General features: G+C 46.2%; 1 protein-coding gene across 1 annotated transcript; it reads left to right on the top strand.

Moving 5' to 3' along the window:
- The first annotated feature begins 221 nt into the window (after positions 1 to 221).
- NDUFB7 (NADH:ubiquinone oxidoreductase subunit B7) lies at positions 222 to 25904 on the top strand. The gene is made up of 3 exons (XM_078657306.1): positions 222 to 412; positions 25213 to 25381; positions 25722 to 25904. The coding sequence occupies exons 1-3, from the start codon at positions 304 to 306 to the stop codon at positions 25816 to 25818; spliced, it is 375 nt and encodes a 124-aa protein (XP_078513432.1). The 5' UTR covers positions 222 to 303; the 3' UTR covers positions 25819 to 25904.
- The last annotated feature ends 201 nt before the right edge of the window (positions 25905 to 26105 follow it).

Genomic DNA, 26105 nt, shown 5'->3' with positions numbered 1-26105 from the left:
GATTATCTGTAGGATGTGTATTTAGAAAAAAATCGCAGTTGCTTAAATCAGTGTTTCTTTACTCTCGCTCTCCTCCAGGCAGCTAAATCTTATGCATGTACCTCTTTTGTTTCTACGAAGGCAGGACCACTAGTGCACCTCTTCCAGGTCACGTGTATTTGGCGGCCATGTTGTGTTTCTCTCTTTGCTTCGGTGATTGGGCCTTTGTTTGTTTCTACGACGCCGGTTTCGCAGTGCTTCCAGGTCACGGCTGTAGGTGACCTCCTGTCAGGGGAGGCAGAGGCTATTCTGTTATTCGCAGCCATGGGGGCGCATCTTGCCCGTCGGTACCTAGGGTACCCGGAGCCCGATCCTGAGAACATACCGACTTTCAGTCCCGAGTTGGGCTTCCCGGAGGAGCGCAAGGAGCGAGGTCAGCGGGCAGGGTCGAAAGTTGGGAACATGTTGAACGCACGGGGAGATGGGGGCGGAGGCGGCTAAAAGGTTAGGCTGTGAGCATTTGGGACCCGTATTCGGGTTTTAAAGACACCGGATATTGGAGAGTAATTGCCTGGAATATTGGTAGCTAGCGGATACATAGCTGCAAGTTTTTACGATGGCACTTAGGAGTGACACTCAGCTGTCAAGTGTGTGGCACTTTCGAGTAAAACCGAGCAATGAAAATGCATGGAAAGACCTACAGATTAGATCTGACACCCCTTTGCGCAGTGAGAAACTATTAAATATTTAGGAACAGGTCGCCTGAAATGTAAGGGTAATATACTGATACCAATAAAAGATCCGTTCAGGGCACCAACATCTCGTTTTAGGAGTCAGAAATGTAATAGGAATAGTGCTTAAAGCTTGCAAGGGGAAACTTGTCTGTGGGATAAAATTGTGGACAGCTGTGTGATGTTGGGCCTCAGGCCCACATAGTGATGAAGGAGGGACACAGACACTCTGCAGGGTGGTGTAATAACTGCCTAGGGCATGTGCGCCCGGCTCTCTTTTATTGGCAGGGTCACCTGACTGGTGACGCCTGTGGTGGGTGGTTATAAAGTGTGTATTACATCACAGGCGGACCACTAGAATGTGTCTAGCTAGACACTACACCCCCCCCCCACACACCTTTAATGAAAATGAATAAAATAAAAACCTGGAAGAAAAAAAAAACAATGGATAGTACTAAATCAGTTTCTTCAGGCCGGCAGCCCGGCAGCGCTGGAGCCTTGGACTGCATGGTAGTGATGTTTTTGTTGGCCTTGACAAAGTGCTTTAGGCCGGCCTGGTCTCGCAGTGTCGAAGTCCATGTATGAAGGTCCAGCATCAGGGCATTGAGAGCTGCGGTGAGGTCCACTCTGGAGCATCTCTGTATGTGAAGTATTTTCCTGGAGGCGGCGTGGATGATGGTCTTCCATGCTTCTGACTACCGAGCTATTTCCAATTTGCCTCTCTCACTCAGACTCTTCTCCCATTGGAGCCTCCTGGAGAATCTTCCCGGTGGGCTGCCATGGAACCGTGGGTGTGTTCTACTTCTGTATGCTGCAGGTTAACAGTTGCACACAGATAGGTGCTGGGTGGCTCGCCTAGTGGAACTCCGGTGATTGTTCTTCAGTTGGGCAGGAAGTGGCAGTCTGATCTTGTGGAGCGAGTTCTGGAGTGGCTTTGCAGTTTACCTTTAGCTTCCTGAGGTTGTCCGACACCCAAGGCATCTGCGGTGAGATGCAGGGATGTCATCTGACTTGGACTGCCGATGCTAGGGATTGACCAGTAGCGTGAGGAAGCGTTGGAGAGATGCTCGCTTCACACTGGTTGCGGCTTATGTTTGGTACTTCTCCGTTGGCTGTCTCCAGGGACGTCGGTCCAGCGGGTGGCTGTCTGGTGTCTCGGGGTGGGCTCATACTGTGGTGATACGAGCCCTCTGCCCTGTCGGTCTCGTCCTTTTCTCCTCTTCTTCGACTCTGCCCTCTTCTGGGGTCTTCTTCGACTCTGCCCTCTTAGGGGGTCTTCTTCGACTCTGCCCTCTTCTGGGGTCTTCTTCGATTCTGCCCTCTTCTGGGGTCTTCTTCGATTCTGCCCTCTTCTGGGGTCTTCTTCGACTCTGCCCTCTTCTGGGGTCTTCTTCGACTCTGCCCTCTTCTGGGGTCTTCTTCGACTCTGCCCTCTTCCGGGGTCTTCTTCGACTCTGCCCTCTTCCGGGGTCTTCTTCGACTCTGCCCTCTTCCGGGGTCTTCTTCGACTCTGCCCTCTTCCGGGGTATTTTTTGACTCTGCCCTCTTCCGGGGTCTTCTTCGACTCTATTCCCCCCCCCCCCCCCCCCCCCCCCCCAACTCCTCTGTGTGGTTCTCAGCAGCCAGGAACTGTCTCTCTGAGCAACCTCAGTGCTCACCAGTCACTCTGTCCCGGTTCTGTTGCACATTATTTGGGCAGTGGGTGCGTTATCGCTAGACGGCCATTAGGTGGCAGTATTGACTCATTTGAAACGTGGGCCCAGGCTGTTTTCCAGCAGCTAATGCCTCACGCTCGCTTCTATTGGAGTGCCTTTTCTTGTGACCTGTGCAGTTCATGGTCACTTCCCTCGGGTGCGGAATTTAATAAAACATCTACTTGTCCATGGGGCAGATTACTTCATAAATCTACTTGTCCTGTAACAAAATCCACTTGTCCCTTTGGTGCCATGTACTGTGGCGATAAATTATGGCAGTAATCTCATTATATAGGAACTCTGATTATAGCCTCTCTCATTATGCCAGGGCTCATACCATAGTAGTGTTTGAATACTTGCAATCCCCTTATGTTGCCACCTTTCCACAGATCTACATACTAGGGCTGAAATGAAGTGGTAAGCAATAGTTCCAGGGTTAGAATGCCCTTTTGAGTCTGTCCAAACCTACTAAATTAGATGTTTTAATGGTTTTCAACAACTCTTTTCTAACCTATTCTCATCCTGAGAAATGTTGGCAGTTTACTCTTGACAATGGCAGACCTTCTTCCAGAGTTGGGGAAAAAAGTGGTTGGAGGGAAAGTGAACATGCAAACACTCTAATTTTCGTATGAGAAAATCTACATATGCAACTTTTGCTCTTGCTAAAATGCAGTTCATAAATATTTTCTAGGAGTACTATTTCTTGTCCTACTTCTGTAAATTCTTGGGAATTCACGAAAGCCGTACAGCTGCACTTAATTCAAGGACATATATCAGGGGTGCACTTTGGAGACTTTCTTCCATAATTGGGCCCCTAATTTTGTTTGCCGTTGACCGTGACTTTTTGAGTTTATTAAAATACTGTCTCTCTCACTGTATCGTCTGGCTTCACTGTGAGTGACTGCATTCTGCTCTTTCACAAGGAGCATATAGGCACACAAAGTAGTTTTGTTCAGTGCCAGTAACTACTATGGCTGTGTTCTTTTTGAGACCAAAAACAACTTTTGCCAATGCTTGTTATAACGGTGAGGGCTGGACAGCTCCCACACCAGTGAGGTTTTACAAAAACCATCCCAAAACAAGTCACACATTGTCAAAACTAAAAAGCTGACCACCAATTTCAGACTTACTGGCTTTGCCAATGCTTGTTTTTGTTTTGTTTCCCATAATCCTATTGAAACTGGTTACACTGATTTTCCATTATGAATATTTTTGGGAAATACTAGCATGCATCAACATGTTACTAAATTATGCTGCAAAGAAAATGTACCTAAAATTTTACAGTGGTTTAGAGATGTTTTTTTTTGTGCTTTAATGTTTTAGGAACATTTTATTTTGAAAGCAAAGAATCATCAATCTTGCTTTTAAGCTTCTGCAAATATTTGCATCAAATCAGAGAGCATTCTGGGAGCATTATAATAGCCTCATATTGCTAAACTTTGAAAACGTGTGTACACATTTTAATACTGGAACCACTGTCAGTAATGCAGTCAGAGCTTAAAACATTAATTAGAGCCCTCACCCTAATAATAAAGGTGTTCAAATAATGAACCATAAATACAAGTTTGAACAGCATTAGCATATGGACAACAATATTACCTAAACTGCAGACAGTGCCCTTCCCTGATCCATAATGTGGTACTGCAAACTGGCAGCCAAAGGGTTTCTGCTGCAGGGGGGTGGGCCTACTTGTCCCAAGGACAAAATACACATAAAAACTTGTTGCCCTTGACCCCAAACAATATGTCCTGGGCGTCGGGCTATAGGAATTCCACATCACTGTTCCCTCACAGCATCAACATTTGCAACCAGGTGGGCGCATTTTTCGAAATTTATTTTTCTTTCTGTCCTCCTTGATAGACTGCCGTAAACCCTTGCTGGTACCCTCACACAACCGGGGCACCTCTTTGCTGCAATCATGGATGCACCCGGCCACGCTGCGATCAATCCCTGCAGCTTCACTCATGCGCAGTCCTCACTTTAACGCCGGGATCACACAGCAGGCTGGCGCATCTTACGCTCCTGCGCCTGCCGGCCACGCTCTCATTCTTCTCGCAGGCTGGGCACTAACACCTCCGGCTGCTCTTCTTCACACATGCAGCCAGAGGCTCTCTCAGCTCTCTTCCGCCCCACCGCCGTAACCTCTCTGCTCACACGCTGCGTGGGATTTGGCTTCAGTTCTTGCGGGCCACTCTGAACGGCTCCAGGCCTCCCACGGTCGTCGCGCTACATTTTTACCCCCCGTTCACCACTCTCGCTTAGATGGGGGGGGAACAACAGTTCTTTTGCGGCTGCACCCCTCAATGCCTCTGCGCCTTTCACCTCCTGGGGTGCGCGGGTGTCAAGGCAGTAAAGGCGGATACTCCCGTACCCTGCCTACTCATCAACGTCTGCATGCCTGTGACGGACCTGTCACCTGCAAAATGTCCGCAACAGCCTCTTTTACCATTTTAGCTCACTCCGATAGGGGCCGCTCGGCTGCGGGCAGCACGCCATCTTCTCTCACTGCTCCCCTCCCACCTGCAACAGCCTCATTCAGTTCATACGCATCGCGGGGTGGGGGTTGCAGCTGCTGCTTGGGCACTGCGTAGTCTTATTACAGTTTATCTTTGGCCGCAGAGGCGGGGTGGGCTACCGCTGTTTTCGTCTCGTCCGGGGTCGCTTCCCTTTTCACTGCGCAGTCACCTGCAGTTGCTCACCTTTGGCCTGCTCCTCGGGCGTCACTTGGCCTCGCGGCCATCTGTGGCGGCGGCTGGCATCTCAGCAGTCCGGCCTGCCCGCCTTGTCTTCTCCTCTACCTGGGCTTTACATCGCCAGCTTCACAGGTAGCAGGCTCTTCCGATGCGGGTTGGGCTCCCGCTCAGCTTCTTACACCCCCGGGGCTCTTCTCAGGACCCGTGAGCTATCGGGCACCTCCGTGGGTGGGGGCGTAGGCACACCAGGTGCGGGGTGGGCTCCGACCTCCTTCTTCACGCCTGGGGCTTTTCACATGCCCCCAGGCAATCGGGCGCTTCCCTCGCCTGTTCCAGGGGATGCCCTCACCACAAGCAACACTCTCCCCCTTCCACCACCTTCAACAAGGCGGCTGCACACGCAGGATTAGCCCGCTCGTCGCCAATGTGATGTTGGGCCTCAGGCCCACCTAGTGATGAAGGATGGACACAGACACTCTTCAGCGTGGTGTAACAACTGCCTAGGGCACGTGCGCCCAGCCCTCTTTTATTGTCAGGGTCACCTGACTGACGCCTGTGGTGGGTGGTTGTAAAGTGTGTATTACATCACAGGAGGAACACTAGAACGTGTCTAGCTAGACACTCCAAGCTGCAGGTAGGGTCCAGTGCTTAATTAGTAAGAAAAAAAATAAGTACAAGTGCCCAAATTGTTTCTTAGGATGTGGTCACCCACCTCTGCGACTGACTGGCCACTTCCGCCAGTGGTTTCCTCCACTGGCTCAACACCCAATCCACTGACACAGTCCACTACCCCAATTGGCACCAAGTGTAATACCTACATGAACCTTCCTTAAGGAGGGTTTTGAGGTGCCCCTTTTTCGCACCATCTCCCCTAAATGCCACAAGATCCAATAGACCGCTGTCAAAATGAATGCTCAATTACAAATACTGAAATTTCTAAGGCTGATGAAAAATATACTTTAAAACTGCATTGTAAATGTGAACCGCCCATAGTTTGCTCAGTGTTACCTCTCTATCCATTGATATCTAGTTAGGCTTTGGTAGTAGATCAATGCAGCTGGGAAAATAATTGAGAATGAATGAATGGCTTCAGTCACACATTGGACATTGGTAGTGCAAAAATTTGGCAAAGGATAAAAAACAGAGAAGGCATGGTGAAGAATAGAGGTGGGTGTAAGCTACGGAAGAATCAAGGTAAATGCCTGGCTCTGACTTAGCTTGAGGTCCACTTAAACCCTGAAACTCAAAACGAGCCGAGCCTTAATGAAGCCTCATTTTCCACTGCAGCTGACGTCCTGCCTTGCATTGTTTTGTAAGAGTTTTACAGATTCGAGAGATATTTAAGACCAGTGTAGTACTGTGAAAGCATGCTTTTTGCAAATTATGTTTCGAGTTTACTGTGAAATCGGCTGATTCTTACCTATAAGCACTTTCACTGCACTATGGGGGGGGTCTGGAATCTTTCCGCCCTATCTCTACTCCCCCCCCCCCCCGTACCCCTCTCCCCGACACTCTGCTTGATATAACTCCCTGTGAGTCTGACTGCAGGTAAGCCCTGCACTAAACTTGAGTTGTTGTAAAGATGTGCAACTCCTTTGCATGCCTAAGACCTTTTGTTCTTCTAATAAGTGTAATTGCCTTCACCCAGGTGTCGGGCCTCTATTAAAATCGTTTTATGCAAAATTAGGGGAGGCTAGTAATAACAGTAATTAAAAAAGTGTACACTAAATTAAAGTTTAGACTATTATTTCGAAAACATGAAAAGAAATAAGTCAAATTCCCAGGTTGAAATTTTGAAGCCTTTTTCATATATGATTCGATTTCTGTTGCACAGCCCTTTTCTGTGTATCCCAATCAATTTTTTTTTATCGAGTGTCAATATGTGCTTCCCTTTCCTGGTCATTCCGCCTTTTTAGAGGTGGGCGAGCCAGTAAATTAATAGAGAGCGCTGAGCGAAGAGTCTTGATAAGCGTGGCTCAAAACCACCTGAGCAAACTTACCTCACTCAGATATCATTCCCATAACATAAGCCAGCCAGACAGTGGAGAAGAATTAGAAAACATTAATAGGCTATTAGTTTTTCTATAGAGGGGCCCCGTCAGGACTTCACTCCAAGGAGTGCGCCGAGAGGACTGCCGGTTAGTCACGCCCCTAATGGAAAAGTACAGGACTGGAGAAATAGTGAACAGTGAGCGCACACATGAAGCCGCTGCACCTGCGGGAGGATGGCTCTGTTAATACCCCCAAGGCCACGGAGCCGAGACTCAGCTCCTCCCGGGCATGGGAACATTATTGATAGCAAAGAAACACATTTCGTTGTTAGTTTTCTGCAAATACTAACTCAAGGCGAGTAACGCTGAGACCACGGATTTTCTGCTCATAAGGGAGGGGGCATTGCAGTCTGGTCGCGGAGACATGTTCCCAAGATGGCGGCACAGGAGCTAAGCTAAGAAATTGCTATCTGGAACACGAAAATAACCAATTAGTCCTAAATACATTTGTAACACATCATTTGGTTAGACACACTATGCTAACGTATACGTCATCATGTTGAGTGAATTGAGGGGCGGGAAATGCAAAACCTATCACACCCTCCTTTTAGCATTGAGTGGCTAACATGAGCGCAGCCTTTACTGTCCAAAGGAGTGCCTTTACAATAACTATGGGAAAAGCAACTGGCTAATAATATCCTCAAAGATGCTCTCATCAATAGCCATAAGTGATTGAATCTCTTTGTGTATCATATTATTCAAAACTGGATATTGTCGAGATTGATATTTTGAGGAGGTCATAGTACTGGCGCAAAGCGAGCAACAAGGAGGAAGGCAATAAACACAAAAACAGCAAATCAAGATAATCCCCAAAACTCCCACTACCCCATCAAGATCTTCCAACCCCAGGAAGTGAAAGCACCCCAGAGCCACCCACTCAATGACCAGGTGCCAGTGTCCTGATGTAACTCAGCAGCCAATCAATGAAGTTTTAATACAGCCAAATTAACAGTGGGAGCGGAATCCGGTATATAAACACAACAGGAGGTCCCAATGACGCGGCAGGCTTCACCCCTATCAGCCAGGATGACGTCAAGAATCATCCGATTTTGTAAAGTGAAAAGTCTCATAGCCTGCATCTCAACGGTCATGTTGGTCACAATGTCAGCTTCTGTATTTACCACCTTCTCCATAACCCTAGATAACCTCCTAATAGCCCTACTATTGAACATGGGACCCCAAAATGGTAACAGCCCCCGGGTAATGTCCGTCCATTGTTGTAAAGAAGTATCAGTCTGGTCAACGTCATCTCCTTGAAGTTCCCTCCTTCTCCTCTGTCCGGGAACCACTGGGGACCAACGATGGGTCTTATGGTAATTAGAAGGAGCCAAATAAACTGGGGGTAGAAGATACGCTAAATGGCAGACACCCCCCACCCCTCAGGTAACCAGAGGTATCCATTCTCACCGCAGACAAAATAGATATTCGGTGGAGGGACTAAAGAAGGGCTGATGGACAATCGGATTGAAGAGGTCACATTACAGGAACTGTTACCAACCTTTATAGGTCCCCTTCCTAGAATGCAGAATGGAGACTGAGGACCCACCACAGCAATAGGGACTAAGGGATGTCTGCTGCTATTCCCCGGGGGAGGACGTCGGAAAATCAAAGAAGAGTTCAATTGCCAAAAACTCCCTCTAACGAGATCTGTGTCATTCGGTGCAGTATACGTCCCACCTTTCTGTAACATGTATCTACAAAAGTCTGGTCAAAACGTCCGACATTAAGAAACGGTCCAAAAGGGGATTGGTGCATAGGGCGTACTCGCATTGTCAGGGTGGATCCACTATTGGTGAGTCGGGGCTGCAAGAAATCAGGTTGCTGGGAGAATTTCACCAAACTGATCAGGATGTACCATCCCACACAACTATTCACATAAGATAATGGAAGTGCCAGCAACCTATCCTTTTTGTGTACCGCTGAAGGCAACAACCCACAAACCCAACAGTAGCATGATGTAATGTCTTAATGAAAACCTTATCCTGGTAGCCCTTACGCAATGATTCTTCTCGATAGTCTAAAGTAACCACATTATGTTCAGGTGTCGGGGTAGTGGTAGACATGAATTGGTGAACCGGGTACTTTTCATCAAGGAAAAATAGAATCCCAAGAACTATTATGAATACAATGATGATCACCACTATAACTACAATTTTTGCGTTCCTGGATAATGATGACCAGGGTGAATCGGGTTCAGCTCTGCGAGGTGCCGCATTGGGCTGCTCCTCCTCAGGAATGGGACTGCCAAAAGGGTTCATATTCACCTAGCTATAAGTCCAATAATAAACTAAAAGAGAGGATCAGTTCACACTGAGGCCAACCAGAGGGGATCTTCTCCCTGTGTCCGTTAGAGCCTCACAGGCAGGCTCCTATTGTTCATGCCCTAACTCCCACGTCTGAGTTGCACAGCTTCACAACTCAGAAGAGCACTTAATCTGGGCCCGGACACTACCTAATGTTCTCGTAACAATGTCTCGGCTAGTACACCAGGGCTCAATCTGTAGTCCTTCCCTACTTCTCTCACTTTAGTCCTTCCCTATTTCCCTCGCTCAGCCCCTCTTCCAGTGCACTGTTCTCCTTTTCTGGGCCGCAGATTATAGCGAGTGCTCCCTCGCACCTCTGGATCTGTGCACAAAATGTGGGGGGTCAACAGCAAGGGACTTATCCACTGATGTCGAATCAATTTGATCTCGAGAGGCTTCGTCTCTCTCAACTGAGGTTAGCCTCTCTTCGTTCTCAGCTAGCTCCTCTCCCCTCAACTGAGCATCAGAGAAGGGCACATACCGAGGAACTGTTTCACTTTCCTGATCAGCGACGCCCTCCCTCACCCACGCATCATAGGGCAATGGAAGTGGAACCTTCTTCACGTGACTGACATGCGTCCACGACTTGTGGCCCTGGATCCTGAGTGCGTTACGCGTTGCCAATAACACTAAACGAGGCTCGCTCCACCTCGGCTCCAAGCAGAATTTCCGTTGATATCGACGAACCAATACCCAGTCACCGGGTTGGATGGAATGTCCAGGCCCCTCCGGTTGCGGCTTCAGCGTGTCTGCTACCTGCTGGTGAAGGGAACGTAGATCTTTAGTCAAAGCATACAAGTAGTCTGTCAACAGGATATTCAATATCAGCAAAACATTTAGGCCTCGGGACACCCCAAACATTAGCTGGGCGACCAAAGACCACCTCATACGGAGAGATACCTGTCGTGGAGTTCATTGTCACCCGAGTAGAAAGCAGAGCTAAAGGGAGTGCGCCTGGCCATCGCAGCCATCTACTCTCTTGGATCTTAGCCAACTTTAACTTCAAAGTCCCATTATATCTCTCTACCAAGCCTGCAGATTGGGGGTGTCATGCTGCATGAAATTTCTGCTGAATTTGCAGTCCCATACATATCAGTTTCATCAATCTGGCATTAAAGTGTGTCCCGTTGTCCCTCCAGATCACCCGAGGCAATCCATATCTAGAAAAATATTCCTTAATCAACACCTTTGCTGTTGCCATAGCTGTGTATTCTTTCGTTGGGAAAGCCTCCACCCATCTACTAAAAGAACACACCACCACCAAGACATACTTGAGATTATTGACCCTCTCCATCTCCATATAATCCATCTGGATCACCTCAAAAGGGAAAGAAGGGGGTGCAAAATTACCGGGGAGAACAGGTGTCCCCCTCCCAGGATTGTATCGCAAACAGACCATGCAACGTTGTACTAAATGTGTCGCCACTCTAGAGATATTGTCATTACGCCATACTGGGTCCAGTAATTTACAAATCCCCTTTGCACTAACATGTGCCGGTCCATGAGCCATTGTGACCACAGGAAGAACATATGCGTCAGGGAGCAACCACCTTCGTTTGTCTGATAAGTCTGTCCAACAATCATCCGAGTCCAGTCGCCCCACTCTCTCCCTCCATATCTTCAACTCGTCCTCTGTTGCCCCCGTCTGAATATCCCGTACACTCTCCACAGTACTCATAAACATGTCATTGTCTGGTACCCACCTAGCCGGTCCTGCCACAAACATACGTGGGAGTTTTGTCTTAGCAGTTTCCTTAGCTGTCTGATCTGCAAATGCATTACCCCGGCCCACATCGTCCACCACTGCTTTGTGTGCACTACATTTGATTACAGCCAGTCTTTTCGGAAGTGTTAAAGCTGTTAACAATCGTAGTATCAATGGGCCATGCTGTATCTTCTGTCCATGCGATGTCCGAAAACCCCTTTCTGCCCACATTCGCCCATAACTATGAGCCACGCCGAAGGCGTATTGGCTGTCAGTATAAATATTCACATCCAGTCCCTCACTCAATTTACACGCTCGTAACAAGGCTACCAACTCCGCAGCTTGTGCTGACTGATAAGGGACCCTAGATGTCTCCACAACCTTCTGCTTTGTTGTTATGGCATAGGCTGCAGTAGTAGTGCCATCTGGAAGTTTAAAACACGAGCCATCGACGAAAAATTCCCCTTGGGGTTCAATTAGGGGAGTGTCTTTAAAATCTATTCGTCCCTTCGTTTCTTCCTCAGTCTGAAACAAACAATCATGGACGTCATTGTCCTTTTCGTCTGAAGGGAGGGGTAGTAACGTGGCTGGATTCAGAGTGGCACATCTTTTAATTGTAATATGAGGGGCAAACAACGTCAACTCCTAGCCTGTGAGACGAGCACTAGTTAAATGCTGTGTCTGTGTCTTATTCAATAGGGTGACCACAGCGTGCGGTACCATCACTGTGAGATCAGTGCCAAGGACGAGCCCTGCCGATTGTCTAATCGACACCGCAGCAGCCGCTGTGGCTCTAAGACAGCTCGGCAACGCTCTTGCCACATTGTCAAGTGTAGCGGAAAAATACGCACAGGGTCTCTGCTTCCCCCCCAAAACACTGGGTTACCACCAAGAGCGCGCAACCGTCGGCCTCATTCACATAGAGTACAAAAGGCTTCTGGTAATCAGGGTGCCAAGTACAGGTACAGAACACAGAGCAGTTTTCAACAACTCAAAAGCTTCCTGGCATGCGGGGGTCCAAGGCAAGGGCTCATGCACCTCCTTGGTAGTCAAATGAAGAAGGGGCTTGGTTAGTAAAGCATAGTTATGTATCCAATGGCAACAATACGATGTTATGCCCAAGAACACCCGCACCTCTCGTTGGGTCTTGGGAACAGACATATTAGTTATCGCCATAACACGCTCCGGCGTCAACCTCCTCCCCTCCTTCGATAGGAGATGACCTAGGTAGGTAACCTCCTGTCGACAATACTGAAATTTGGAGAGTGACACCTTATGCCCATTACGTGCCAAATGATGCAAAAGTCGGACAGTGGCCTCCTTACAACCTTCCGCCGTGTCAGACGCAATCAACAAGTCATCTACATATTGCAACAACACATTACCCGCAGGGAGTTCCAAATCATCCAATTGCGTTTTCAATGCTTGACTGTAAATACTAGGGCTCTCAGTATAGCCCTGGGGAATTCTAAAAAATCTGAAACTACGGCCAGATAACGAGAATCCAAAAAGATGGCGGCTATCGGGATGAAAAGGGATACTGAAAAATGCATTCTTGGGGTCCAAAACGGAAAAATACTTGGCCGTGGGAGGAATCATTGTTAAAATTGTAGTTATATCAGAAACTACCGGGTATTGGGGCTCAACTACTTTATTAATCTGCCGCAAATCAATTACAAATCGATAAACATCTTGTTGATCACAACTAGCATCAACAGAAGGCTTCTTAAGAATCGGAAGAATAGGACTATTGCACACATTGGAAGCCGTCTCCTCCGCCACTCCAGATTGTATCAAATCGTGAATGATCTGTAAGAGAGCCTTTTCAACCTCCTGTGAAATCTTATACTGGGGAATACGTCGTAAACAAGCTCCCTGCTTGACCTTAATGGAGACGGGTGCAATATTCAATTTACCCACATAGGTGTCACTACTTGCCCACAAAGCTTCTGGGACCTCCTTAAGCTCCAGTGGGAGAGGTTCGTCCTTAGAAAAGCATTGCTGAGCCCGTGCAACAGAGGGGCCCAAGGTAACATAAACACCATCCGGCGAACAGTAAATCATAGCATGCAATCTCTTCAACAAATCTAGACCTAAAAGATTTTCACCACAATGGGACGTGAGAAGGAACAGAGAATCAACAGTAAAAGGACCAATCGTAAGAGTGAGTGGTTTAGAAATGGGGCTAATCACAGGTGTACCTGAAAACCCAACGGAGATGTTATTCTGGCCAGACAGAGGGAACGTGCCACGGAACTCTTCGTCTACATCATAGTCATCTTGATAATACTGTGTGTCCTGCTCCCCGTCACAATCTCATCAGTAATGCTGTCTGTCCCTGTCACCATCGAAGTAGTTCCCACCTGTCCGCCACCCTCACTATGTTGCCAGTCATCCCTACGTTCTTCCCCGCGACTCTACCTCTGCCCCGTCCTCTGTATACATCCCGCGGCTCCGGACACTCCCGCCACCAGTGACCCTCCTTCTTACAATTAGCACACTGATTTTCCCCTAATGCCAAACTGCCTTCCTCCACGTCCATATCGAACTCCACCTTGCCCGGCCGCAGTGGGCAGGGCCCCACGTCCCCATCCCCGTCCTCTGGCTACTTGCTGCAACAACACTCTCGTTTTCTGGTCCTTTGCTTTCTTCTCTGCTTTATCTTTACTCTCATTCTCCCTATGCTCATAGTACTGAGCCATACTCAAAATGCCAGAAGGGGTGGACGTCGTCCATGTACTCTCAGAAGCCTGCAACCAGGCCGATATTTCCGGTAACAAATTATGCACAAATCTGTTCACAAAAAGCCGCACCCCGCCATCCTGCGACAAATCCTGACCACTGAAATCCAGGAATGCCTCCTCAAAGCGAGTAAAGAAGTCAGACACACCCTCCTCTTTCTTCTGACGACATGCAGTCAACTTATCCCAATCCACTTTCTTCGGTGGGAGAAGGGAATGCATGTACTTAATGATACGTCCAGGCAGGGCTAAAATCTCCTGTCTCGGTTTATCCCCCGGTTTCCTTTCTTTATCCCAATCCTTAAACTCCTGCCATGTGCCCCCCAGCTCGTCTGTATGATCAGTACCACTCACTTGTCTCCATACATCCACTGAAACCAATAATACAAAGAATAACTCTGTATGCAAATGTCATGACCGTTGAAGTAGCCGCCTCAGTCCATTCCTTATAATAGGCAGTCGGATGCTTTCTAGAGTCAGGTAACTGTCCCTTCAGTGCCAACACCTCACTCCTCTTCCAGGGGACATAAACCCATTGCTCTTGAAAGCGAGCCTCTACCTGCGCCCTTGTCACTGCGTTTGTCACATGTATCCCCCAATTCAGGTATTTCAGGGTGAAAGACGGGGTGGACCTCACGCATGGGGTGTGCCCCAAACGTAGAGGGACCCGTAGACTGTAATTCATTTCTGTAGCCAACCAATGTACGCATATTTCCATAAACCTCTCCCAAACTAGTATTGGCCCTGTAAGCTCTGTCTCTAATATCATAGATAATCTGGGGCGCCAGGTCTCCGTGGCACTGCTCCCACAACCCTATCAACGTCGCTGACATATGCCACAAAGCATGCTGCTGCATCAAAGGTCCATACTCTTTCATCGTAGACCAAATATCCTCCATTGTATAAATGGCATTCCGAGCCCATTGACATGCTTGATTGGCCACAACCTGTTTCTCTTCCATACCCACATTAGAACGCGTAAGTAATTTACGTACATGGTCAAATATCATACGCACATCCAACCCCCCTCGACCCCGAGTCGGAGTCTTCGGTATAGTCTGAGGGGTAACACTCGCTGAAGTCGTAGGTAATGCAGATAGCGGTGTAGCCACAAGGGGGGCATACGGGACTGAAGTTCCCGCCGGCAATAGAGAAACGAGGGGCGAGGTTACAGAAGTCAATGCAGCTTCAACACCTTTCAAAACACTGGAAGTAGAGGCTAGTATAGCGGAAGGGTCAGAGGAAGAGGGTGCCTGTGAAGAGTCAGAAGCAGACAGAACAGTCAGAGAAGTAGATAGCGCTGGATATATCGATTGCGGTGCATAATGGGGCGGGGGGCGGGCATCCAAAAGGTCCTCTCTCATCCTTCTCCCTGCTCTTACCACATAACTCTTATCTGTTTGCAACCTATGAAGCCTATCTGCGTGCTCAATCCCTGCTTCTGTCTTCGCTTTATTATAGGCTCTCACTTTCTGTACCATCGATTGGCTAGCTTTCTTCTGGGCCATCTTCTCATCTCTCATCTGTCTTTGCCGAACCTCTTTTTGCCACATCCTTAGGGAATTGAACATGCTCTGGCGACTGCGCCTAGCAAACAATCTCTCCTGCAAGTAATCTATCTTAGCTGCATCGAATGAACCGGTCAACGGCCATTGCAAATCCACATTACTCTTGGTGTACCGATGCCACAAAGTATTAAACAAAATCGGGGTAAGTCCATATTTCACATACATGTCAAAGTTGGGAGAGCCTTCTAAAGGAGCAGGCTGACTCTCGGCCAATCTGGCATCAGTTGAACGACAACAACACCCAAAACATCGCAACTTACTGAAAAGCAGCATCTTGCTCACACAATCAGACACCGCCAAAGAACTTACATGCACCTAGACACAAAAAGGACAAAATAGCTATCCCCACAAACAACTACTCATGTCCTTACACACACATATTTCCTATGGGCATACGTCGAGTCACCATGCCAAACACGTGTTACCACAATGGGACAAGGCCCGTCGACCAAGTCCTGGGGAACCAGACCCTACCGCAGACTTAATAAACACTGAACAGTGCAGAAACTGTTCCGGAGGCCGGAGGACAGGTCAGCCACACGGGCGGTACTACGGACCACTGCACGGATTCACCCCAGGAGACCTGGGACCCTTCCAGTAAACCCCCCCTTCCGGGTTAGGCTTGGGTCCTTTCCCAGTGTTTCACCAAGATCAACCGCGACTCCGTCAGAGTACCGTCTGGCCAGATGCTCCACAACATAGGAACATCAGGCGTCCCCCCGAACCTCCACCAAACCACAAACAGTCTGTCAGAGCGTCTCATGCACTCTGAGTTCCCGGGGCACCCTAGCCCCTCTTCCAATCACCAAAAGCATGCCTAGGGACACACTAGCCCCTCGGAGCACCCTAGCTCCTTCAATCATCAGTCGGACCACTCACTTCCTGTTCGTGGAACCCGACATCCACTGTTCTCCACCGCCTGCTCCTTAGACCAACACGGTCAGCTCCCAAAGGTCCGCCTTCTGTACCCCGGCGCAGGAACATAAGCCGGAACCTCTCCCGATCAGCAGGGTGGGGCAGCGCCGCGAGAACCAAGCCCGGCATCAAATGGGTACCCAGGCCCACCGTGCCGACCAGACGGTCCCCGGCCTTCTACAACCCACCTACGGGGAAGAAAGATCCTTATCGCGGGGTTCCTGTTCGGGCGCCATCTGATGAGCGTGGCTCAAAACCACCTGAGCAAACTTACCCCACTCAGATATCATTCCCATAAAATAAGCCAGCCAGACAGTGGAGAAGAATTAGAAAACATGTATTAGGCCATTAGTTTCTCTATAGAGAGGCCCCGTCAGGACTTCACTCCAAGGAGTGCGTTGAGAGGACTGCCGGTTCTCAAAATGACAATACATTATAACACGTTACAGCAACATTAGTCATGCCCCTAATGGAAAAGTACAGGACTGGAGAAATGGTGAACAATGAGCGCACACATGAAGCCGCTGCACGTGTGGGAGGATGGCTCTGTTATCACCCCCAAGGCCACGGAGCCGAGACTCCGCTCCTCCCGGGCATGGGAACATTACTGATAGCAAAGAAACACATTTCGTTGTTAGTTTTCTGCAAATACTAACTCAAGGCGAGAAACGCTGAGACCAGGGATTTTCTGCTCATAAGGGAGGGGGCATTGGAGTCTGGTTGTGGAGACATGTTCCGAAGATGGCGGCACAGGAGCTAAGCTAAGATATTGCTAACTGGAACACGAAAATAACCAATTAGTCCTAAATACATATGCAACACATCATTCGGTTAGACACACTATGCTAACTTATACGTCATCATGTTGAGTGAATTGAGGGGCGGGAAATGCAAAACCTATGAGACTGGCATCACACTAAGAACCTGAGGACGAGCAAAGCCAGCATCATAGGCCACATTATATATATTAAAGACTCTTCAAGAGTCAAAAATATTGTATTTCTTTTTAATGGGACACATTTCAGTTGCATTGAGAGGAGCATGCAGGGCATCGTGGACTAGGGGGGAGCACATGCTGTACCTAACCATGCCCGATTGCCAGGCAAGTGAAACTTCACCCTGTCTGCCGGCAGGGCCTCTTTCTCTGGTCTCTTCCTGCAGCTGCCAAGCTGAGCGTGTTGAATGAGCCCCAGTGCAGGGGGAGGCCCTGACTCTCAAGGGCAACCAGTCTATAATTAAGTCTGTCCATTCCCGATGAACCCGTCCAGCAGCAGCACCCAGCAAAAGACCGCAAAGTGGCTGTCCCTAAAAGACAGAAGTTGAGTAATAGTGAAAAGCACAAGTGTTTAGATGTGCACGGGATTTAGTAGTTCCCCAGCTAATCTATTGTGTATTCTTCATTATGGAAAATGCGCACATCAGTGCCCTCGCTCGCCACTGGCGTTCACAGTGACAACAATAGTGAGGAAGTCCAACAAAACTTTTATTAGTGAAGACCAGTATACTGGTGAAGGTACACATGGTTTGCAGACTCGACCCCCTTCATTCCCTTCCCGAATACTTAACTATTTGGGACCAGGCTGCAGGTTTTGATTTTAGCTGGACTCCCAGTTTAAGGAGCACACCTTAGGCCGTGAGCTTGCCAATTGAAGTTATATGGGCAATAGGCTAGGGTCAAGCAGAGAGGAAAGCACAAAGTAGAACATTTCCTCCTCACATGCTCTTACGCCCAAGTTTGTCCTGTGCTTTCCAGGCCTGCCTCGCCCTAGCTGAGCCATGACCCAGCCCCTAGTTATTATTTTCCAATGGGGCACTCAGGCAGAGTGCAGGTACTAATAGGTAGAGTTGTTCAGACAGTAATTGATGACATGAACATGTAAAGCCATCCAAATTGTATATTTATTTTGATAAATTATCAGAACAACCACTCGTCGGGGAGAATACATTTATAGATCCGGCCGTATAAAATAAGTCCTGGTGCTGAGCACCAGAAATCACTGGCACAAATTAAGCACTGCACTGAAGCGCGATGACAGAATAGGAGGTTCGTTATCTGCATATGGGCGCTGCCACTCGTGGAAAAGGAGGCCAAGATCAGCCGATACCTCACTAAGCGAGCATCTACTTATAACCTACAAGAGCATAGCTAGGAGAAAAAAAATGAGCACACGTCTCACCCATGGACAACAAACAAGTGTTTCAGCCAGTGAATATGCAGTGCCCTACTATCGGTTACAACTCCTATATTAACAACAGCAAAATGTGTAACCCAAAAAAGAAGCATTAAATTGCTCATGAAGATATAACATCCATGTATGAGATGTTCTATTGCATCCCAGAAAGTGTGGAACATTGTGTGGTACGCCTCTTACAAGAATCCCTCCAACACAAAACACAGCCAGGAATCATACATGACTGCACGTACAGGTTTTCACAAATTATCTGGAAAAGATTGGTCTCTATCCAGATATGAGAACTATGGTGGTATGGTGAGACCATCTTTATTAAAGCACGGAATCAAACATTTATTCACCTTTAGGTGGGTTAAAATCAAATGTTTTCTGTGCTCCAAATCAAAGACCAAATGAAATGTCTGAAATTGAACCGTAGTTGCAGAAGGACATTCAGTACAAGCAGGCATTCCCTTTCAAGTTGGTTTTGAAAAAATCCAATTTGCCATGGAGGTAGTTTTAAAATGTGCCCAGAAAAATAAAGGCAAAGAAATCTTCATAGAACATGTCTTACACCCCTATGCCATTGCACTTCTGTTAACATGATACAGTTAAGCAGGTGCTGCTGACATCAAATGAACACGGGTAGGGTGCGTGACTAACCGGACTGCTGCCATTTCACCAGTGCTTGGGGTATCTCAAAGCTGAGTGCTTTGCTGGCCAGCTTTTTTTACACAGTCTTGAGCTGCGACGTGTCTTAGGCATTCAGGCACGTGGAGGGTGCAGTTTAAAGCTGATTGAGAGTAAATGGAGAACCACAGGCATCTATCCTCTACTAAGGAGCGTCTCACTCTGGTTGGTGGCAGTTTCAATGGTTACAGGGCCCTATGCATGTTGGTTTCCGGCAGGATTTCGCAAAATTAAAAACCATGCACCGAAGACACTGCCAAGGTTGGCTAGCACTCAGAGAACACTGGTACTGCTGAGGCAGCACGTGGACCAGAGGATGCCAGACCCACTGTCTCCCTGCTTGTGGTGGGCGCTGCAACAAGAAAAACAAAAAGGTTAATTTGCCCGCCAGAATTAAGGTCTTCATTGATTGGCCAATAATCCAGCACAGACTGACGGTGGTGCAAGTTGCCAGAAAACGAATAAGGCAAGGCACCCCTTCCAGATCTGCACTGCCAGATGATCCTATCACTCCAGATATAGGATGTTGCAACTAGTGTTGTCCACTGTGACAGCCACGTCATGCGAGGCCACACCACGGCCCAGGCCGAGAGTAAGTCTTGGCTGATTAAATGCAGCCTGCCCCCAGGTGCTAACTCTAAGTTGACAGCTGTTAGTTGCTTGCCAGTATGTATGCAACAGGCTGTAGTCAGACAGCACAGTGTGTGCAGTGCCCTCTGCCGGCAGCACATCAGGCTCGCCGCTCATGCTGCTTTACCTACTAATGCAATGCAGCTTCTACTACTGACTCGGCTTGGGCCATGCAGCACTAGTAGTGGTATGAGGCACTATAAATGCATGACGTATGCATTTTAGTGCTGCAATGCAGACCACCAAACTAAAATGTGTCAGTCTAACGCCTATTGCGTAGCCCTTGGCACGGCTGCAGATACTGTGGCAGGAACTGCATGTTGGTCTGGCAGCTCACATATACTGGTACATTTACTGCTAGTGCAGCAAACTTTCCATTACCACTTTGCAGGACACTTTATACTTTTGGAAACACTTTCCCTGCGCAGAGACTTGAGAAGACTTTTGGGGAGTGGCTGTACTGGGGGAGTCTCATAGGGGATTTTTGGTGCTTCATTATAAATCCCCTCTCAGTTATGGTATCCAAACGGAATGAAAAAGTCTTAACCTTTGAAATATGAAGCTGAAATTTGCCACTTACTCAGCCGCCTTCGTATTTAGTCGTGGAAGTTGGCATCTTTTTCGGCCAGTATTTTATTTACAGGCAACTTTTTATATAAAATGCATTGCATTTGCTGGGAGAATAAGAGGCTAACTTAAGCCTTTGAAACTCAATTGATAAATATCGGTATCCATCCGGCATACTGCCAAATAACCAGTTATTGCCACAGAACCTAGTCTGGTAGGTATGTTTTGGCCATGGAATTAGAATACTTGACATCTAATGTGTACTTTACCACTGCACAAATATGCAAAAAATAAATGCTGTATTGTAAAGCTGAGTAGGGGTTCACAATACAGTGCTATTTCCCCGAGATTGGCAGTCTCTTGGACTTGCGATCAAAATCACTGCTACCCCAGTTATTGATTAAATGGAAATGTAACCACATAGGTAGGTTACTGCATGACAAGTTACGATATAACAGGTAATGGAGTGGCTCGACTGGAGTGTGGCAGGTAACGGATATTGGGGGAACTGGCCTTGAGAAATCTACTCGCTCGCTATGGCAAGAGGACAGATATATGGGCTACAGAGAGTTCAAGTTGGCAAAAAACAGGTGTTCTGTTAATTCACAAAATGAATGAGCAAAAAGGATGCCTTTAAATCTTGTATTTATCTTGTCACATTTTCTATGTGTTCAAAGACAGGTCAAATGTCAACTTATCGTCTTACAAATTGTTGCTTATTTTATCCTGGAGATTAGTGTTTACTTTCCTTTCTCCTACTGTAAAGTTAGAGGATTTTGTAAAGTGAACTGTCCAACAATTCTTATGGGCACACTGAACTGTACAAATATTTTAAAATATATTCCAGCAGTTAGAAAACAATTTTTTTGTGATTCCGAAGTGAGATTGAAGCAATGGTGTTAATCGGATAAAAAAACACAAATACTTTACTAGGTGATGGCATGATATATATTTGCTGAAAGCCGACTTCCACGCATTATTGTGTGTACGCTATACTTTTATCACAAAATGTTCATGTCAGTGGGAACGTTTATGGCCATTTCAATGAAAAATGTCTGTCTGTAAATGACCGTGCACTACCACATCATGCTTCAATAAAATACCTATTAAAAGTGAGAGCTTTTAAATATGAACGTGGAAACATTGCTGCCCCTGCCCTGATGACAATGCTATTAGTGAATTTAGGGGTCCTCTGTGCCCTAAATGTGGGCTAGATTTTTATTGTACATAGAGGACCGCTTTAGTGTATGAAATCAAATGAGTGTTTGTACAACAGAGATACTGAACTCACACAATTAAAGGCATTCTTGCATGTGATAGTGAAGGAAAAGGTGACTCAGTGAAATAAAATATTTGCCGGTCACTTGACCTGTGGGTCTAGTAAATATTATAAGATTTCTTTTTTTTTTTTTAGACCAGGCGAGAAACTGCATAAATGTGTTGTAGATTATAGTGGATGTTAAGGGGTACCTGCAAGGAGGTGTGGCAATCAACAAATGCATGTAAGTTACTGTATAGCAAATCATAGAAGATGTAAAAGGTTCTATTTGGAACAAATCAAGACGGGGGGGGGGTTTAATGCATTCATGTCCAACACTGACACAGAACTGCTGAATCCATGCCAGATTGTTCAGGATATCCATATAAGATTAACTCACTTACAGTGAATCTAAATAGAACTTATGTATGGAGTGATTATCCTGAAAATCTGTCATGGACCAGGACCTACCGCTCCTGAAATAACTGGTCTTAAGGCATTAACTGCATGGAAATACGGTAGATCCTAGGGTTTTAACCAATTGCATGCGAGTAATTTCATGTATATGGGGCAGTCCACAGGTGAAGGGGTAGTACAAATATGCATGGAGATATGACCGGCCACAGCAGATATAATATAGAGCCCACATATTAATTTGAATTGAGCAATGGATTTGATCCTACGTTATTACTCTACCCGAGTTACCAGTGAAGATTGAACACAAACCTGGCCAGGTATTGAATCCTTAAGGTGGTGATTTATTTTCCCCAAAAATGTAATTCGGTCCGGTCCTCAGAATGTAGAAAGTGACACTTTCACGTGAGGAAAACAAGGACCCCTGAACAGTAAATAGTTCAATTCCTAGGACAGGATAAAGCTGTATGAAGTAAGTAATAACTCCTAGGCAATTCAATTGATTCAAGCAACCAGAATATAAGGGAGAAACAAAAAGAGAGGAAACATGTATACAAAATATTCACTTTTTAATAATTTGGTAAAAATTCATAAATAAATGTGTATATTACATAATCCATTATACATTCAAAATTCATAATGACAACATATACACAAACAAAAATTTTAAAAGTGGCAATATCTTTGAATTTTTCGACGTGTGTTTCAGCTTAATCGACGCCTTCTTTAGGAGTAGCCACACAATTATTTAAACATTTTGTAGAAGGGACAATGCTGAAGGATGAAGCACTGAACCTAAGTTCTTATCAATACGGTTTCTAAAGCGTTTTCTCAATGTCTGTAGAGCCGATAATTCTCCAAATTGAATGAGGGTTTGTACACAGTCAATGGTTAAATGTGTTAATGGATCTGATTTACGAAGCCAGGACCAACGATATTACATAAAATCTGATGTGGATTAAGGAATACATGTGCAGTTTTTATGTAATAATGTAGAATGTTTAAATAATTGTGTGGCTACTCCTGTAGAAGCCGTTGAATACGCTGAAACAGGCGTTGAAAAATTCTAAGATATTGCCACTTTTTAACTTTTTCAATTTTTGTTTATGTATATGTTGTGATTATGAATTTTGAATGTATTATGGATTGTGTAATATACACCATTTTGTATAAATGAATTTTTAACAAATTATTAAAAAGTGAATAGTTTGTATACATTTTTCCTCTTTTTGTTCCTCCCTTATATTCTGGTTGCTTCAATTTAATTGCCTAGGAGTTATTACTTGCTTCAGAAAGTGACACTATCTACATCTACATCTCTATCTCTCTCTCTCTCTCTCTCTCTCTGTCTGTCTTATGTTCTTACTAACCCTGTTAGAAACACAAAAAAGTCCTCAGAGGTGATCTGCCAGCCGTATGCCTGTCTGAAAAGGTATGGTGCCAGTATCTCACATCCAGAGACGAGCCACCAGTATCATTGCAGTCCGCAAAACACTACACAGCATTCCCTGTGGCTAATATGATTATATTGCCTTCCTGAACAAGTGAATATGGAAAACTACTGCTACCTGCATTTATTGAACCTGTTGCTGGCAAGAAACACTAGTAGGGATCTAGTTGTGACTGGGCCATTAAATTGCAATCCCTGTTCAAAGCAATGTTTGCAGTAGGGGTCGGATTTAGGAATTGTGCATCCATGATGAATTTCGGCACATTAAAAGTGCTGTAATATATGCGTCGTGAGGTAGGGAAATCACCCAGTAATTACTCGGGCATGCAGAGTTTGATCCGGTAAGCACGAGAAATCAGCATGTTACTCCCCAGGAAAAAACAAAAAAACTTGAAATAGGTAAGGTTAATCACATCAAAGATGCTGCAACCATTAAGATTCTTCAGGTAGTCCACAATGCGGCTGCCCGCCTGCTTCGGAAGGTTCCTAGGAGAACTTCAGCATCTTCTGCTCTGCGTGACTTACACTGGCTTAAAATCTCAAGCCGGATTAAATTTAAAGCCTTATGTTATCTGTTCAAGATTAGGCAGGGCACAGCCCCTAAATACCTACAGAACTTAGTTCAACCATACAGGACTCATCGAACCCTTAGATCTTCTGGGAATGGAGACTTTGTTATCCCAAGATTCAAACTTGCCAGAATGGGCGGGCGGTCTTTCGCTCATCTAGGGCCCAAGCTCTGGAACGCTTTACCAGTTGCTCTAAAATTGGGGAATAACTTGCTGCGGTTCCGGAAGGGACTTAAGACCTTGCTTTTTGAGTGATCTGCCCGTTGTCCTGGTCTGCTCGATATTACCTGATACTTCTTTCTTCTTGAGTCTATCCCTAGCGCCGGGAAACCCACTGCGGGTAGCTGTTGCGCGTTACAAGTTAAATAAATAAATAAATCCATTTCAGACCAGGAAGTTTCGGATTTTATTGGGCGTGAAAAATACAGTCTATCCCTGTAGGGTCTTCGTGGCCCCAAATGGTAGCAAATTCTCTACTGTTGCAATCAGTTCAGTCATTCTTTATTTGCAGTCCAACGGAATAAATATAGTATTTCTTTGACAGACGCAATTGTTTCTTTGGAAAGAAAAGCAACCAAACCTAGGTGTGATTAAGTCTGAAAGCTCTCTCACTAAAAGAACGTGTCAAGAGCACCTTTGAAAACAGAAGGACCTGTTTAAAACCACAAAGGAAAATAATTATAAAAACGTAGGCTCTTTTATCACAGAACAGGCCACATCAGTTCTGGTAAAGTTGCAGGGTTCATCTACAGATGAACAACGGTCTGCTGTATTTCAAGCGGAAAATCATGAGTTTATGTGATCTGTAGAGGAGCCATTGTAGCTGATGACAGCTCTCAAGAGTCAAAGGTATCATGATGTTGCCCTAGGCTTGTGTAGACATGTCTTTGTGCCAGTCTTCTCTTTAGGATGAGCTATACTTGTCACCACTATAATAGTAGATGTTTAGATTTTGGTGGACAGTAAATTCACTGTACTTAAGAGAACAACTGGAAATAGCAAGACTGCTTCATTTTCTGCATTTAAGCTGAAGTTGGTGCATTGCTGTCTTCAATGCTCTTTTGTTCTTCCTATCTTTAACAGTGATGATAGCTACCCAAGCAGAGATGGATGCTGCCCAGCTCCCCTTAGAGCAGCGAGATTACTGTGCCCACCACCTAATCAAGTTAATGAAGTGCAAGAGAGACACCTGGCCAAACTTTCTAGCATGCAAACATGAGCGGCATGCCTGGGATTATTGCGAGCACCAAGAGTAAGTGACCTGCTTTCTTCTCTCTTCATCTTTGGCTTCTTGGTGATCTCGGATTGTCTCCATAAATATCAGGTGTAGCTGTTGAGGAAGGGGGTTGGATGGCCACTCTGGTGTTTACTGATGGCCAAATGAGTGGTGTGGTTGGGGTATGTTGTACCCAATGATATAGCAGAATTGTACTGCTTCTGAGGTATATTTGTACATCTTTGCTGCCCTATTTTAATCCAACCTTTCTCCCACTATTAATTCAGTGGAGCGCACAGAGACTGCTGGATTACTTGTCCTGTTGGTAGTTCACCCATGGAAACTGTGCTTACTCACTTCTTGTCCATTGTTTTAGCTATGTCATGCGGATGAAGGAGTATGAACGGGAACGAAGGCTTTTAATGAGGAAGAAGAAGCTCGAGGATAAGGCAGCTGAAGCACTGGGAGCGTGAGGAGCTGCACAAACCTATCTCAATAAGTGTGACTACTCCAACTCGTATAATTACATTTATTTCAAATAAAACACATTTGCCTCTCAGTTGCTGCACCGTGGTGATTTTGTCAGCCAGAATTGTTGCTGTGGATGAAGAGATGTAGCATCACTTGCTGCACATTAGAAAGATTATTTGCTTTTATTAGTTGTTCACTGTCATGTGTACTATTCAAATTCATCCGTATGAGCTCAAATGACAGCACTCCTGGAAATCTCTGCTCCAGTCTTATCCAATGTTAGTTTTTA

The sequence above is a fragment of the Lissotriton helveticus genome, chromosome 1_1, assembly GCF_964261635.1.
Source record: "Lissotriton helveticus chromosome 1_1, aLisHel1.1, whole genome shotgun sequence".
Taxonomy (NCBI): Eukaryota; Metazoa; Chordata; class Amphibia; order Caudata; family Salamandridae; genus Lissotriton; species Lissotriton helveticus.
The sequence above is the reverse complement of the archived record's forward strand: the minus strand, read 5'-3'. Positions and strand labels throughout refer to the sequence as shown.